The following is a 16,822-nucleotide window of genomic DNA, read 5'->3' as shown; positions in this document are numbered from 1 at the left end:
TGATTAGTTAGCCACCATCTTACATTAAAACAGCATATATAAAATAGAAAATGAAGCATGAGAAGACTCTCTGATGAGAAAATAGGAGCACAAATAATAGATTTAAGTTGAAAATCTGCTTCCAAAATGTTCATGTGTTAATTCAAAAAGGGAAACCTCTTTCACAGTCCAACCGAATATTTCGAGCTGACAAGATAAAAAATTAAAATATTACTAATCTTAATTTAGATAATCATCTCCTTCCCCTTGCCCGACTGTGTAGGTCCACAGATATAAAAAAAAATCACTGCTCCAAAATGTATAAATATCAGTGCAAGCTTCTGATTTACATTGAGCTACATGTGATGCCACCCAGTGGTTTCACTCTTTTCGACATTATGACGTCCACACGGAGGTGGCCAGAGAAGGGTTGGGCGCTCTTACAGCTGTTGTTGGTGGCATCTTTTTCTCAGTCTGAGGAGCTGGTGTGCAGGCGACGAGGGGATCCTGAGAGCCCCCAGTTATCTAAGGATGGGGATATTATGTTGGGGGGAGTTTTCTCTTTCCACAGCAGCTGGAAAGACAGACGGGACACCTACATGGACAAACCGCTGCCACTGCAGTGCATCCGGTGGGTTATACCTTGAGAAATACATTTAGATTTAAAATATAAAAGCAAGTGAGTACAGACATGAAAGTGGTGCAAAAATACAGACTTATTGTTGTTGTGTGTATTAATACAATGAAATGCTTTCATTTACTGTGCAATTGTGTCTCTTTCCAGCACTTTTCTTGTTTTATAGTTTGAAATATTCATAAATGTCCCCACCAAGTTTCAATTTCAGGGGGATCCAGTATGCTCAGGCTATGCTGTTTGCCATTGAGGAGATTAATAACAGCACAGACTTACTGCCTGGCATCTCTCTGGGTTACAAGATCTATGATGTCTGTGGCTCCATTTCCAGAGGAGTGAGGGTGGCACTTGCTTTGGCTAATGGTAACGAAGTTGTATCTTCACACTCTGAAGCACCATGTGCCAGACCTGCCCAAGTACAGGCCATTATGGGAGAGACCTCTTCCTCTCCTTGCATGGCTATAGCTACTGTCATCGGACCCTTTCATATCCCACTGGTGGGTAAGATTGGTACACATGAAACAATATGTTTTGTTCACAAAAAACGTTATTTTGTCATTTTTCCAGTTGGTCATGGAAAATAGCATCTTTAAAAGAGTTGTAATGCACTGCACTTCTTTATCCTTTTTTCTTCTTTCATTTTTCTTGTAGATCAGCCACTTTGCTACTTGTGCTTGTCTCAGTGATAAAACCAAGTATCCATCCTTCCTCAGAACAATACCCAGTGACTACTACCAGAGCAGAGCTCTGGCCCAGTTGGTCAAGCACTTTGGGTGGACTTGGGTTGGAGCTATTAGAACAAATGATGATTACGGCAATAATGGCATGGCCACATTTACAGAAACCGCTCAGCAGCTGGGCATCTGTCTGGAGTACTCTGTGTCTGTCTTTAGAACAGATCCACCAGACAAAATACAAAAGATCATTGACATTATCAAAGCTTCCACTTCCAAAGTGATCGTCACTTTCCTCTCCCCCACGGAGTTGTATGTAATAATACAGGAACTGTTTCACCACAATCTGACTGGATACCAGTGGGTAGGCACTGAGGCCTGGATCTTTGATTCCCAAACTGCAGCCAATGACAGGCATCATATTCTGGATGGTGCCATAGGCCTGTCCATCCCCAAAGCATATGTCAGTGGCATGAGAGAGTTCATATTGGATGTGAAATCGCTTAAAGCATCTAGTAATGAATTGTTTACAGAGTTTTGGGAGACATTATTCAACTGTAAGTTCAAGAAGTCAACGCCTTTAGAAGGGAATCAGAGTGAATGTACTGGACATGAAGATCTGACTGGAGTACAAAACAGCTTCACTGATATGTCACTCATGCCAATCTTTTACAACGTCTACAAAGGAGTGTATGCTGTGGCCCATGCACTTCATAATATTCTCAGCTGTAATAAAACATGTAACAACAAGGTGCAGCTAGATCCATTTACGGTGAGTTGAACACCAAAAACCTGAGCAATAGTTTTTACGTTAAGTCAGTTAATTGCTGCTCTCTTTCTATCATACTGTTGATACAATAGAGCCGCAAAATGTTTGTCAAATAATGATCTACATTGCTGCATATCTTTCTAGATTTTACAGCACATAAAAAAGATTCGCTTCAAAACAAAGGAAGGAGATGAGGTGTACTTTAATGAGAATGGAGACCCAGCAGCAAAGTATGAAATTATAAACTGGCAGCAGACAGAAAATGGTATTGTGGACTTTGTCCCAGTTGGTCTTTATGATGCATCTTTGCCAGCAGACAAACAGCTGAATCTGCAAAACAAGTCTCTCATCTGGACTCAGAACTCACAACAGGTAAGCTGCCATGTGATCTCTGTAATTGTTGAAGAAAGTCTGTTTGGATTGTTGTCATTGTGTCTGTTATTAGTTACTCTGACTGCATCATAATTATTGGTTAGCCATCAAAATTTATAATAAATGCTTTTAAAGCCTGTACCCTGTCAAAGTAAATGCCTACACATTTTCTTCATATTTGCTGTGTTTATGTAGGTGCCTTTGTCAGTTTGCAGTGAGAAATGTCCACCAGGAACTCGCAAGGTTCTGCAGAAAGGAAAGCCTGTCTGCTGCTATGACTGTTTGCGATGTGCAGAGGGAGAAATAAGCAACATTACAGGTATAGTCATATTTGATGCAAGACAAAACAAAAGATGGACCAAACAGTGATCACCTTGGAGAGGCCGCATGGGGGCAAAGTTTCTGTTCTGTGATAATCTGTATTTACTTTACATGAAATTTGGTGTGGTAAACACTTGATGTACTGGAACATAGTGTATAATTAGTGGATGTTCTCTAGTGCAAAATAGTGGCCACAGGAAGGGACATTGAACTTTTCCATTGAACTTATCTCTGTATTTATCTTTAATTATTGTTGTTGTTTTTGTCTTGATAGTGGGGTATTTCATTCAGTCTTATTTTTACATTCTTCAATTTGTCTGATTTTATTTCAGATTCCATCACATGTGTGAGATGTGACCCTGAGTTCTGGTCAAATGAGAGAAGAGATGCCTGTGTAAAGAAGGAGGCCGAGTTTCTATCATATGAAGAGATTATGGGAGCTCTGCTCACTGCAGCCTCTCTACTTGGAACATGCATGACAGCTGTTGTGGCATTCATTTTCTTCAGATACAGGCAGACTCCTATTGTCAGGGCCAACAACTCTGAGCTGAGCTTCCTGCTGCTCTTCTCCTTGACTCTGTGTTTCCTGTGTTCTCTGACCTTCATCGGCCGGCCCTCTGAGTGGTCCTGCATGCTGCGACACACATCGTTCGGCATCACCTTTGTCCTCTGCATCTCTTGTGTTTTGGGGAAAACAATAGTGGTGCTAATGGCCTTCAGGGCCACACTCCCAGCTAGTAATGTGATGCAATGGTTTGGGCCTGCTCAGCAGAAACTCAGTGTTCTGGGTTTCACTCTTGTACAAGTTGTCATATGTATCCTCTGGTTAACAATTTCTCCCCCTTTTCCATTTAAGAATTTTAAGACGTTTAACGACAAAATCATCTTAGAGTGTGCTCTGGGCTCAGCTGTAGGCTTTTGGGCTGTACTTGGGTACATAGGACTTCTGGCCATGTTATGTTTTTTTCTTGCCTTTCTGGCTCGGAAACTGCCCGACAATTTCAATGAAGCCAAATTCATCACCTTCAGCATGCTGATATTCTGCGCAGTATGGATCACTTTTATCCCAGCATATGTCAGCTCTCCTGGGAAGTTCAGTGTTGCTGTGGAGATATTTGCTATTCTGGCTTCAAGTTTTGGACTACTGATCTGTATTTTTATTCCAAAATGTTATATTATCTTACTGAAACCAGAGAAGAATACAAAGAAGAATATGATGGGGAAGGGGGAACCAAAATCATTCTGAAAACTCAATGTAATATGGTGGCATAGGCATTCAAGTTCAACCATAGCTTTTAGATAAAAATTTGTTGACTTTTTTATTTCAATGAAGAGCAGTACTATTTTGCTGTAGTGTTTTTCCATTGTATATTGTCGTTCCTCACTGATTTCACAACATGTAAAACTGTTTATGACATTGGGAGCAATGAATAAAATCCACATTTTCAATTTGAAAACATCTCTTTGTCTTAACTTGTTTGGTTTCCTCTGGTCTCGAGTTCAATCATGACAACTCCCCCCATGTTGTTGAACATGTGTGTAAAAGTAAAACATTCCAGACAATTTCACAAGTACAACATGAAATATATATATGTATATATAGTTATAGTATTTTGAGCCAGTGATGCACGTCGAGGTAGCAAGGAAGAGTGTGTTGCCAGGCAAGTGGCAGGCAGGCAGGGATTCTGAGTGTAGCTACCACTGTAGCAGAAAGAACAACCTGACAATGAGTGGGAGGAAAACCTGATGTGAGTAGAACATGTGAGTTGATGAGCTGATTGTACACAGGTGTGTATAAAGGCAGGATCCAGGTCACACAGGAACCACACAAACGCACTCACTCACACATACGCACAACCATAGATAGACAAACTGGGGACATGGATGAGGAATGGGCAACACAGGATAACAGAAAGGAGAGACAGGGGCATGGACATGGCCGTGACAAAAATGGAAAATATCTTTTGAAAATCAACAATGCATGCACAGCATTTTGAAAAAATATGCAGGCAGTGCAAAAGAATTTCTGTCTGGGATGTCTTAAAAACATACATTAGAACACTATTAATCCTACGAAAACCCATCGGTATCAGAATAAAATCAAAAGATTCAAGGACGCATTTTAGGCTACCACCACTGATTGACCCTGTGAAAGCTAAATATGTACTGAACTGCTAAAGTCTTTTGATGCAGCCATTAAAGAAGCAGAGCTCTCATCTTCAATGACTGAGGCAGCAATTGCACGAATTCACAAGACACATATAGACACAAGAATGTCAGCATCAGGTTTATTGTGAAGTAGGTTTTCACATACAAGAAATATGCCTTGGTATATTGGTACACAACAAGAAACATAACATAAAAAATATAAACAAAGAGGAAAGCACATACTGCAAGTCAAGATACATAAATAGAAAAAAGAAAATTGACAATAACATCTGCAAAAATATTATTTAAAAAAACAATCAAAACAGTATGTACAATCAAAACAGTATGTACAATATCAACATTATTTAAATGAAAGAGCTGTACAGTTATGTGCAGGAATGTGCAAAATAATGCATTTTCTCAACTGACAGCATTTTTTAAAACATTGTGCATATGTGTTGTCCTATAGGTGAAGGTGTTGTCTTACTGTGTTTTATCTATTTACATCTTTTCTTAAGTTGAAGTGTGTTGAGCTCTCATGGCCACTGCAGTATTTAGCAAAACAAATGTAATGACCAACTCTATCTGTCTGGCACTAACCACTGAACAGACAAAGTTGGCAACTAGCCACTGAACAGGGACTCCTTAAAAACATGGTATTTTGGGGGTGTTTCCTCATGTCCTGCATCTCACAGTGTTGTGCGTCTCATGCACATTCTTTTCAGCTCGCATTGGGCCTTCTCGTCACTTACTGGATAAGCAAAACTGAAACATAAAAAGTTGTTGATTTGCCTAATCTTTGCCTTAACCCCAAGACTGAAACTACAAACTACAAATGACTTTTACCTGACTGTATGTACAGCTAGATATTGCGAAAATATAATGACATTTGGATGGAGTAAATGATGTCAGATAACAAAATCTACTCATATGCAGGGTCTGTGGTCTGATATTAATGTAGTATTTTCCATCAGTTGATGCCTAGCCAACATGGGCACTGAAGGTAGACTATCAGTTTCCATGGACTTGGTTGCGAGACCAAGTATACAAGTGACAGGAAAACATGAGTATTCTGTATACCTTCATACTTGAGATACATCAAGGAAACTGATATCATATTGTATGTGTGTGTTATTCAGTCTGTACAAACTGACATAGCTCAACCTCCATTGTGGAAAGTGAACGTGTTTCAAAGCACAGGCCGAGACAGATACAAAAGCCAAAAGAGAAAACTTTTGTGCAACACAAAATAAATATTCATCTTTGATAATCTACACCCAGTGAGTACATATACATCACCGAGACATCTGCAAATGATGGCATCAACTGTAATGTATAGAATTTGACTGTGGACGTCTACAGAACTGCCTACTACATATTACTGACAAACACAGTATGCAGTATAGAGTACATACAGTATGCACAACATACTGCATATTATTTCCATAGTTGCATGCAGTTCGAAACTGTAGAAACTGTGAAAATTGATTTATTTTGCAGTACGATGGCCAGGCTTGGACCCAAAACTCTTTTTCTGTTGGGCACCTCCCTCCTATCAACACACCTGGTTTGTTGACAGAGATAAATTATCACTGTTTGCCACTTACTGGTTTACCTCTCTTAGACGTTATGACGTCCACACAGAGGTGGCCTGAACAGGGTTGGGCACTCTTACAGCTGTTGTTGGTGGTGTCTTTCTCACAGGCTGAAGAGCTGGTGTGCAGACGAAGAGGGGATCCTGAGAGCCCCCAGCTATCGAAGAATGGAGACATTATGCTGGGGGGAATCTTCTCTTTCAACCTGCTGTGGAGAGACAGACAGGACACCTACATACATGAACCACTGCCACTGCAGTGCACCAGGTAAATTATACCAAGCAAATCAATTTAGCACAAATATTAAGACAAAGTGAGTACAGATTCAAAAATGGTTATCACACTGAGTATTGCAACAAGAAAAATGAATTATTGTGTGTATTAATACCTTCAAATGCTTTTAAGGACTGTTCTATTTTTGTATTTGAAGGACTAATTGTTTGCAATTCAACTTTGTATAACTGTGTGCATGAAGTTTGAATTTCAGGGGTTTCCAGTATGCTCAGGTTATGCTTTTTGCTATAGAGGAGATTAATAACAGCACAGACCTACTGCCTGGCATCTCTCTGGGTTATAAGATCTATGATGCCTGTGCCTCCATTTCCAGAGGAGTGAGGGTGGCACTGGCCTTGGCAACTGGTAATGAACTGGAATCTGCTCTTTCTGGTGCAGCATGTACCAGACCTGCACAAGTACAGGCCATCATGGGAGAGACCTTCTCCTCTCCTTGCATGGCTATAGCGACTGTCATTGGACCCTTTCATATCCCACTGGTGGGTAAGATTGGTAAAAATGAATTTAAATGTGTGAAAACCTATTGTTAGTGTGTAATGATTTCAGCTGGTCATTTGAAAAGGTGTTTCAAAAGAACTGTTATAGAGTGTAATGTGGTGTAGATGTTGGGATTTTGGGATGTCATTTCTTTCTTTTTGTCTTTCTTCTAGATCAGCCACTTTGCTACTTGTGCTTGTCTCAGTGATAAAACCAAGTACCCATCCTTCCTCAGAACAATACCCAGTGACTACTACCAAAGCAGAGCCCTGGCCCAGTTGGTCAAGCACTTTGGGTGGACTTGGGTTGGAGCTATTAGAACAAATGATGATTATGGCAATAATGGCATGGCCACATTTACAGAAACCGCTCAGCAGCTGGGCATCTGTCTGGAGTACTCTGTGGCTGTCTTTAGAACAGATCCACCAGACAAAATACAAAAAATCGTTGACATTATCAAAGCTTCCACTTCCAAGGTGATTGTCACTTTCCTCTCACCCACGGAGTTGTATGTAATAATACAGGAACTGTTTCACCACAATCTGACTGGATACCAGTGGGTAGGCACTGAGGCCTGGATCTTTGATTCCCAAACTGCAGCCAATGACAGGCATCATATTCTGGATGGTGCCATTGGCCTCTCCATCCCCAAAGCATATGTCAGTGGCATGAGAGAGTTCATATTGGATGTGAAGTCGCTTAAAGCATCTAGTAATGAATTGTTTACGGAGTTTTGGGAGACATTATTCAACTGTAAATTCAAGACCTCAAAGTCTTTAGCAGTGAATCAGAGAGAATGTACTGGACATGAAGATCTGACTGGAGTACAAAACAGCTTCACTGATATGTCACTCATGCCAATCTTTTACAACGTCTACAAAGGAGTGTATGCTGTGGCCCATGCACTTCACAATATTCTCAGCTGTAATAAAACATGTAACAACAAGGTGCAGCTAGATCCATTTACGGTGAGTTGAACACCAAAAACCTGAGCAATAGTTTTTACGTTAAGTCAGTTAATTGCTGCACTCTGTCTGTCATGCTGTTGAGACAATAGAGCCCCAAAATGTTTGTCAAATAATGATCTACATTGCTGCATATCTTTCTAGATTTTACAGCACATAAAAAAGATTCGCTTCAAAACAAAGGAAGGAGATGAGGTGTACTTCAATGAGAATGGAGACCCAGCAGCAAAGTATGAAATTATAAACTGGCAGCAGACAGAAAATGGTATTGTGGACTTTGTCCCAGTTGGTCTTTATGATGCATCTTTGCCAGCAGATAAACAGCTGAATCTGCAAAACAAGTCTCTTATCTGGACTCAGAACTCACAACAGGTAAGCTGCCATGTGATCTCTGTAATTGTTGAAGAAAGTCTGTTTGGATTGTTGTCACTGTATCTGTTATTAGTTACTCTGACTGCATCATAATTATTGGTTTTATAGCCATCAAAATTTATAATAAATGTTTTTAAAGCCTGTACCCTGTCAAAGTAAATGTCCACACATTTTCTTCATATTTGCTGTGTTTATGTAGGTGCCTTTGTCAGTTTGCAGTGAGAAATGTCCACCAGGAACTCGCAAGGTTCTGCAGAAAGGAAAGCCTGTCTGCTGCTATGACTGTTTGCGATGTGCAGAGGGAGAAATAAGCAACATTACAGGTATAGTCGTATTTGATGCAAGACAAAACAAAAGATGGACCAAATAGTGATGACCTTGGAGAGGGCCAAGGCCACATGGGGGCAAGGTTTCTGTTCTGTGATAATCTGTATTTACTTTACATGAAATTTGGTGTGGTAAACACTTGATGTACTGGAACATAGTGTATAATTAGTGGAAGTTCTCTAGTGCAAAATAGTGGCCACAGGAAGGGACATTGAACTTTTCCATTGAACTTATCTCTGCATTCAGCTTTAATTATTGTTGCTGTTTTTGCCTTGATAGTGGGGTATTTCATTCAATCTTATTTTTACATTCTTCAATTTGTCTGATTTTATTTCAGATTCTGTCACATGTGTGAGATGTGACCCTGAGTTCTGGTCAAATGAGAGAAGAGATGCCTGTGTAAAGAAGGAGGCCGAGTTTCTATCATATGAAGAGATTATGGGAGCTCTGCTCACTGCAGCCTCTCTACTTGGAACATGTCTGACTGCTGTTGTGGCATTCATTTTCTTCAGATACAGGCAGACTCCTATTGTCAGGGCCAACAACTCTGAGCTGAGCTTCCTGCTGCTCTTCTCCTTGACTCTGTGTTTCCTGTGTTCTCTGACCTTTATCGGTCGGCCCTCTGAGTGGTCCTGCATGCTGCGACACACAGCGTTCGGCATCACCTTTGTCCTCTGCATTTCTTGTGTTCTGGGGAAAACAGTAGTGGTGTTAATAGCCTTCAGGGCCACACTTCCAGGTAGTAATGTGATGAAATGGTTTGGGCCTGCTCAGCAGAGACTCAGTGTTCTGGGTTTCACTCTTGTACAAGTTGTCATATGTATCCTCTGGTTAACGATTTCTCCCCCTTTTCCGTTTCAGAATTTTAAGAAGTTTAACAACAAAATCATCTTAGAGTGTGCTCTGGGCTCAGCTGTAGGCTTTTGGGCTGTACTTGGGTACATAGGACTTCTGGCCATGTTATGCTTTTTTCTTGCCTTTCTTGCTCGGAAACTGCCCGACAATTTCAATGAAGCCAAATTCATCACCTTCAGCATGCTGATATTCTGCGCAGTATGGATCACTTTTATCCCAGCATATGTCAGCTCTCCTGGGAAGTTCAGTGTTGCTGTGGAGATATTTGCTATTCTGGCTTCAAGTTTTGGACTACTGATCTGTATTTTTATGCCAAAATGTTATATTATCTTACTGAAACCAGAGAAAAATACAAAGAAGAATATGATGGGAAAGGGGGAACCAAAATCATTCTGAAAACTAAAAATAATATGTTTGCAAGAAATTTGTAGTACCTTCATAATTTAGACACAAAAAGACTGTTCAGTAGATATGTGCTTTCATTTCAATTAAGACTTGTATTGTTCTCCTGCACTGTTTTCCATTGTCTATCATTTCATCTATGACACAGAATATTGAGATGGCAGCATTAAAGACAACAAAATATTCAATCAGTAAATTAATATACAGTACCTGACAAATTGCCACACCCTGTCATTAAATGTTTTTTTTTTTTTCTTAATTGTTAATACTTAATGAAAAAAATAATACTTAATTTCGATACCGAAATACCGAATACCAAAATGTCAAATTTATCAAACAACAGAAATGGGATTATGTGGTAAACAAGAAAATGTAAACCAAGCTAAATATTTTTCATACTTTTGATTCTTCAAAGTAGCCAACTTTTGCAATGATGTCAGGTTGAGTCAGCGTTGGCACTCCCTTAGCCAACTTCAGCAAATTGTCACGTGGAACAGCTTTTCAACAATCTTGAAGGAGTTCTCATATGTGCTGAGTATTTGTTAGCTTCTTTTCCTTCACTCAGCAGTCCAGCTCATCCCAAACCATCTCATTTGGTTTAGGTTGGGTGATTGTGGAGGCCAGGTCCTCTGATGCTGCACTCCATCATACTCCTCCTTGGTCAAATAGCCCTTACATGGCCTGGAAATGTGGTTCGGGTTACTGTTCTGTTTAAAAACTATTGCATTAATGCATTCATTTGCACCTAATTACAGTAAAAAAGTATGCACACACAATATTCGTTGGTTTTTCTTTTTCCCGGTTTGTTTAGTCTCTTCTTGTTTCCTGAGGCTTGAGCTCAACAATGACATTGATCCCGTTCAACATTTATAAAGCCCTGCCATGAGCTGTAGAGCTGATTTGTTGCCTGAAGAGCAGAGCAGAGCCATGCAATTGTCTCAGCTGCTCTCTTTGGTCATCATCCAATCAGCTGAACTGTCCCAAGATGACCACCAGTGACGTGCGGTCAGGGGAGGCAGGGGAGGCAGTGTCTCACCTGTTCAAATATAATTAAAAAAAAACTTGTTGTGGTTTAAAAATTCATTAAGAGGAGGAAATTCGGACTTATGCTCATGACTGTTCTATAAATTTGTTTTCTGTATGATTTCAACATTTCTATGGTAAAAATCCCTAAATTTACGCATTTCCTGTTAAAATACATGGGAGATGGGCGAGGTGAGGCAGCGATGAGCTGTGCCTCACTTCTGAGGGCGCTGTGCCACACACACTGACTGATGCAGGCAGTTGGCGCATGCCCATTGTTGTCTCTCTTTATATCGGCCATAAATGCGCAGTGAAAATGCTCCGGGTGAGGCAGAAAGTACCGTGCCGCACTGATAGGTGGCAGTGCTGAGCTCCATTGGCGCAATGCATGTTGCTGCGTGCTCTCCTACGCAGAGGGTGATAGTGAGTGTTCAATATTAATTAAAAAAAAAGAGAGATCAGCAAAAAAAAAAAAAAAAAAATTAAATTTTAAAAAATTGAATTTGACCTCATCACACTGAACATCACACAACATCACTGATGACCACCTTGTTATTGGAGGCATTTTTTCATTTTACAAGGGGGAGGATGATTTAGTTAACACAGTTCAGACAATTCAAGAAGTAAAGTAATGAAACAAATACGTACTGTTAGGCCTATACAGTTTGCATGGTTTATATACATACATATATCCATTGTGAATTATATTCGAGACATTAACATAAAGATATACAACCCTGGTTCCAAAAAGAGATGCTATGGAAAACATATTTAAAAACAGAACTCTTTGCAAACTAACAATCTTAGAAAGTAGTCCCAAGCCATGTAGTAACATCCTTGATTCAATAATGTGTTTAACAGCATGGTGAACCTCGCTCCATCCTCGCTTGTGAACAGCTGAGCCTTTTGAGGATGCCTCTTTCATACCCAGTCATGATACTATCATCTGTGACCAATGAACTAACCTGTCTCTGTTGCTCCATTTTGGTGTTATGTCTCAAAGCTTTACTGATTTCATACACTTTCACTATTACCAGCCTTAAACGGATGTATTCAAAACACCAAGTTTAAAAACCCACTGTATGCTACCTGCCAATCATCAAATTTCAGACAAAGGTAGCCAACAGTTGATCCATTTTTAATACGACTGAACTGTTGGGGGCGTTACAGTGAGCCTAATACATATGATTTTGTCAGCTTTACACCATACGGCATCATTTTACAGTATCTGAATTGTGTTAAATTAAATTCAGTTGCAAATTTAGCTTCAACAATATCTTAAAATATCAATTCAAAGAGGGATAATTTTTGTACAGCAACACTGAATCGACAGTTAAGATCTCTGAAAAAAGGTTAGACCCGAAACTCTCTTTCTGTTTGGACACCTCCCCTCTATCAACACACCTGGTTTGAGATAAATTACCATTCTTTAATTATTAAAATGGTGCTCCAAAATGTATAAATACCAGTGCAAGGTTTTGATATACATTGAGGTTTGTGTGATGCCACCCAGCGGTTTACCTCTCGTAGACAGTATGACGTCCACACGGAGGTGGCCAGGGAAGGGTTGGGCACTCTTACAGCTGTGGTTGGTGGTGTCTTTCTGTCAGGCTGAAGAGCTGGTGTGCAGGCGGAGAGGGGATCCTGAGAGTGCCCAGCTATCTAAGGATGGGGACATTTTATTGGGTGGAATTTTCTCTTTCCACAACAAGTGGAAACACAAACAGGATACCTACATGCACAAACCACTGCCACTGCAGTGCATCAGGTAAATTATGACTTTCTTTTCTTTTTAGATTGCAAATATATAAGAGGAAGTGTCTACAGCTCCAAAATAGGTAGGAAAAAGGTCATCAAACTGAGGAAAAAAATAAGAAATAGTACTTGTTGTGTGTATAAATACCATCAAATGGTTCCACTGACTTTCTTATTGTTTCTATTTTAAGGACAAAGTGGTTGCCATTTCATCTGTTTGTCTCTGTCCATGTCAAGTTTGAATTTCAGGGGGATCCAGTATGCTCAGGCTATGCTCTTTGCCATTGAGGAGATTAATAACAGCACAGACCTACTGCCTGGCATCTCTCTGGGTTATAAGATCTATGATGCCTGTGTGTTCATTGCCAGAGGTTTGACAGTCGCACTGGCCTTGGCTAATGGTAATGAACTGGTATTTGCAACCACCAAGGCACCATGTGCCAGACCTGCCCAAGTGCAGGCCATCATGGGAGGGACTTTTTCCTCTCCTTGCATGGCTATATCTACTGTCATTGGACCCTTTCATATCCCACTGGTGAGTAAGATTGAATAAAATTGAGTAAAATTTAATTCATTTGTAAAAAAAAAAAAAAAAAAAAATCTGATTATATTGGGTGTCTGGTAAAAATTAGATTCCCCCCTCAAAAAAAAAAAAAAAAAAAAAGATATTCTGTAATTCTTCCACTTTGTTACAGCAAGTAACTTTTTTTTTGTTTTGTTTTTAGATCAGCCACCTTGCTACTTGTGCTTGTCTTAGTGATAAAACCAAGTACCCATCCTTCCTCAGAACAATACCCAGTGACTACTACCAGAGCAGAGCCCTGGCCCAGTTGGTCAAGCACTTTGGGTGGACTTGGGTTGGAGCTATTAGAACAAATGATGATTATGGCAATAATGGCATGGCTACATTTACAGAAACCGCCCAGCAGCTGGGCATCTGTCTGGAGTACTCTGTGGCTGTCTTTAGAACAGATCCACCAGACAAAATACGAAAGATCATTGACATTATCAAAGCCTCCACTTCCACGGTGATCGTCACTTTCCTCTCACCCACAGACTTGTATTTGATAATACATGAGCTGTCTCTCCAGAACTTGACTGGATACCAGTGGGTAGGCACTGAGGCCTGGATCTTTGATTTCCAAACTGCAGCTAATGACAGGCATCATATTCTGGATGGTGCCATAGGCCTGTCCATCCCCAAAGCACATGTCAGTGGCATGAGAGAGTTCATGTTGGATGTGAAGCCGCTTAATTCATCTAGTAATGAATTGTTTACAGAGATTTGGGAGACATTATTTAACTGTAAGTTTAAGCAGTCAAAGTCATCAGCAGTGAATCAGAGTAAATGTACTGGACATGAAGATCTGACTGGAGTACAAAACAGCTTCACTGATATGTCACTCATGCCTCTTTTTTACAATGTCTATAAAGGAGTGTATGCTGTGGCCCACGCACTTCATAATATTCTCAGCTGTAATAAAACATGTAACAACAATGTGCATCTAGATCCATTTATGGTGAGTTGAACATCAAAAATTCAACCTAGAATTTTTTTAAAGTCACATAAACACAGAAAATAGTTTCAATTAAAAAAAAAACAACAACAACAATTGTTTCACTATCTGTCATGCTGTTGAGACAATAGAGCCACAAATGTTTGTCAATTAATTATCTGTATTGTTGCATATCTTCCTAGATTTTACAGCACATAAGAAAGATTCAGTTCAAAACAAAGGAAGGAGATGAGGTTTACTTTAATGAGAATGGAGACCCAGCAGCAAAGTATGAAATTATAAACTGGCAGCCGACAGAAAATGAGATTGTGGACTTTGTCCCAGTTGGTCTTTATGATGCATCTTTACCTGCAGACAAACAGCTGAAACTGCAAAACAAGTCTTTGATTTGGACACAGAACTCACAGCAGGTCAGTTACCATGTGATTATTGTAATTGTTAATGAAAGTCATTTTAGACTGTGAAAGTGACCATGAAAGTTATTAGTTCCTGCTCCTGTATCATAACCTTTGGCTTCAGTGCATCAAAATTAATTATAGATGATTGGAAAAACACATTCTTGTTTCATTTTTGCTTTGTTCTTGTAGGTGCCTTTGTCAGTTTGCAGTGAGAAATGTCCACCAGGAACTCGCAAGGTTCTGCAGAAAGGAAGGCCTGTCTGCTGCTATGACTGTTTGCGATGTGCAGAGGGAGAAATAAGCAACATCACAGGTATAGTCATATTTGATGTAAGCAAACCAAAAATTTATATTTTGCATTTAAAATCAATACAGACACACACACACACACACACACACACACACACACACACACACACATCCACATATCTATATATAAATGTAACACACAGACAAAACAAAGAAAGTTGAACACCTGCTTCAATATTACTTTTCAGACTCCATCACATGTGTGAGATGTGACCCTGAGTTCTGGTCAAATGAGAGAAGAGATGCCTGTGTAAAGAAGGAGGCCGAGTTTCTATCTTATGAAGAGATTATGGGAGCTCTGCTCACTGCAGCCTCTCTACTTGGAACATGCATGACTGCTGTTGTGGCGTTCATTTTCTTCAGATACAGGCAGACTCCTATTGTCAGGGCCAACAACTCTGAGCTGAGCTTCCTGCTGCTCTTCTCCTTGACTCTGTGTTTCCTGTGTTCTCTGACCTTCATCGGCCGGCCCTCTGAGTGGTCCTGCATGCTGCGACACACAGCGTTCGGCATCACCTTTGTCCTCTGCATCTCTTGTGTTCTGGGGAAAACAATAGTGGTGTTAATGGCCTTCAGGGCCACACTTCCAGGTAGTAATGTGATGAAATGGTTTGGGCCTGCTCAGCAGAGACTCAGTGTTCTGGGTTTCACTCTTGTACAAGTTGTCATATGTATCCTCTGGTTAACGATTTCTCCCCCTTTTCCATTTAAGAATTTTAAGACGTTTAACAACAAAATCATCTTAGAGTGTGCTCTGGGCTCAGCTGTAGGGTTCTGGGCTGTACTTGGGTACATAGGACTTCTGGCCATGTTATGTTTTTTTCTTGCCTTTCTCGCTCGGAAACTTCCCGACAATTTCAATGAAGCCAAATTCATCACCTTCAGCATGCTGATATTCTGCGCAGTGTGGATCACTTTTATCCCAGCATATGTCAGCTCTCCTGGGAAGTTCAGTGTAGCTGTGGAGATATTTGCTATTCTGGCTTCAAGTTTTGGACTACTGATCTGTATTTTTATTCCAAAATGTTATATTATTTTACTGAAACCAGAGAAGAATACAAAGAAGAATATGATGGGGAAGGGGCACCAAAATCATTTCTGAAAGCTCAAAATAATGGCATTCTAGTGCTGTTATAATTCTCTCATAAAAATTGATTACCAGGCTGTTAAGTAGGCATCTCTTTGCATCTTATTGAAGACTTGCATTGTCCAATTGTATTTTTCCAATGCATATCATTTCAATTTTGATATAGCATATTGAATTTACAGAAAAAAATACAATGTATTATCCATTCACATTAACCTGATGGCACATACAAAAAAGTGCACAAACTTGATACTTATTTCCCTCCTGATGTCACAACATTTACAGTTTATAAAACTGTGGCCAAAGAATAAAATTCACTGTTCACAACTCACAGACACAATATGCTTAACTCTCTCAGATTCCTCAGGTCTCCTGAAACTTGAATTCAACCACAGTAACGCCCACCTTGTTGTTTAAAGTGTATCAAGCCCTGCCATGAGCTTGTGAGCTGACTGGCCCAGCCTGAGGAGCAGAGTGGAGCTATGCCATTGTTGAGGCGGCTCCTCTTGCTTCCACAAATGGGGAAGAGAAACTTTGTGTGCTGACTGC

General features: G+C 40.1%; 3 protein-coding genes across 3 annotated transcripts; all 3 read left to right on the top strand.

Moving 5' to 3' along the window:
* Window positions 1-506: 506 nt before the first annotated feature.
* LOC143323460 (extracellular calcium-sensing receptor-like) lies at window positions 507-3,995 on the top strand. Its single transcript, XM_076735309.1, has 6 exons — window positions 507-610; window positions 813-1,110; window positions 1,265-2,059; window positions 2,201-2,428; window positions 2,624-2,747; window positions 3,082-3,995. Exons 1-6 carry the CDS (start codon window positions 522-524, stop codon window positions 3,993-3,995), a joined length of 2,448 nt encoding a protein of 815 aa, XP_076591424.1. The 5' UTR covers window positions 507-521.
* A 2,570-nt stretch (window positions 3,996-6,565) lies between these two features.
* LOC143323334 (extracellular calcium-sensing receptor-like) lies at window positions 6,566-10,178 on the top strand. Its single transcript, XM_076735145.1, has 6 exons — window positions 6,566-6,759; window positions 6,968-7,265; window positions 7,437-8,231; window positions 8,373-8,600; window positions 8,800-8,923; window positions 9,265-10,178. Exons 1-6 carry the CDS (start codon window positions 6,671-6,673, stop codon window positions 10,176-10,178), a joined length of 2,448 nt encoding a protein of 815 aa, XP_076591260.1. The 5' UTR covers window positions 6,566-6,670.
* A 2,603-nt stretch (window positions 10,179-12,781) lies between these two features.
* Window positions 12,782-16,288, top strand: LOC143323401 (extracellular calcium-sensing receptor-like). Its single transcript, XM_076735230.1, has 6 exons — window positions 12,782-12,975; window positions 13,200-13,497; window positions 13,688-14,482; window positions 14,662-14,889; window positions 15,067-15,190; window positions 15,375-16,288. The coding sequence occupies exons 1-6, from the start codon at window positions 12,944-12,946 to the stop codon at window positions 16,286-16,288; spliced, it is 2,391 nt and encodes a 796-aa protein (XP_076591345.1). The 5' UTR covers window positions 12,782-12,943.
* The last annotated feature ends 534 nt before the right edge of the window (window positions 16,289-16,822 follow it).

The sequence above is a fragment of the Chaetodon auriga genome, chromosome 7 (assembly GCF_051107435.1).
Source record: "Chaetodon auriga isolate fChaAug3 chromosome 7, fChaAug3.hap1, whole genome shotgun sequence".
In the NCBI taxonomy this organism is placed as follows: domain Eukaryota; kingdom Metazoa; phylum Chordata; class Actinopteri; order Chaetodontiformes; family Chaetodontidae; genus Chaetodon; species Chaetodon auriga.
The sequence above is the reverse complement of the archived record's forward strand: the minus strand, read 5'-3'. Positions and strand labels throughout refer to the sequence as shown.

Bases quoted from the DNA above. Each gene is read 5' to 3' on its own strand.
- LOC143323460 (XM_076735309.1), top strand. From the start codon at position 522: ATGTTGGGGGGAGTTTTCTCTTTCCACAGCAGCTGGAAAGACAGACGG. The intron at 1,111-1,264 runs GTGGGTAAGATT...TTTTTCTTGTAG, and splicing joins GACCCTTTCATATCCCACTG to ATCAGCCACTTTGCTACTTG. The intron at 2,429-2,623 runs GTAAGCTGCCAT...GTGTTTATGTAG, and splicing joins GGACTCAGAACTCACAACAG to GTGCCTTTGTCAGTTTGCAG.
- LOC143323334 (XM_076735145.1), top strand. From the start codon at position 6,671: ATGCTGGGGGGAATCTTCTCTTTCAACCTGCTGTGGAGAGACAGACAG. The intron at 6,760-6,967 runs GTAAATTATACC...GTGTGCATGAAG, and splicing joins CTGCCACTGCAGTGCACCAG to TTTGAATTTCAGGGGTTTCC. The intron at 8,601-8,799 runs GTAAGCTGCCAT...GTGTTTATGTAG, and splicing joins GGACTCAGAACTCACAACAG to GTGCCTTTGTCAGTTTGCAG.
- LOC143323401 (XM_076735230.1), top strand. From the start codon at position 12,944: ATGCACAAACCACTGCCACTGCAGTGCATCAG. The intron at 14,483-14,661 runs GTGAGTTGAACA...ATATCTTCCTAG, and splicing joins TGCATCTAGATCCATTTATG to ATTTTACAGCACATAAGAAA. The intron at 15,191-15,374 runs GTATAGTCATAT...ATTACTTTTCAG, and splicing joins AGAAATAAGCAACATCACAG to ACTCCATCACATGTGTGAGA.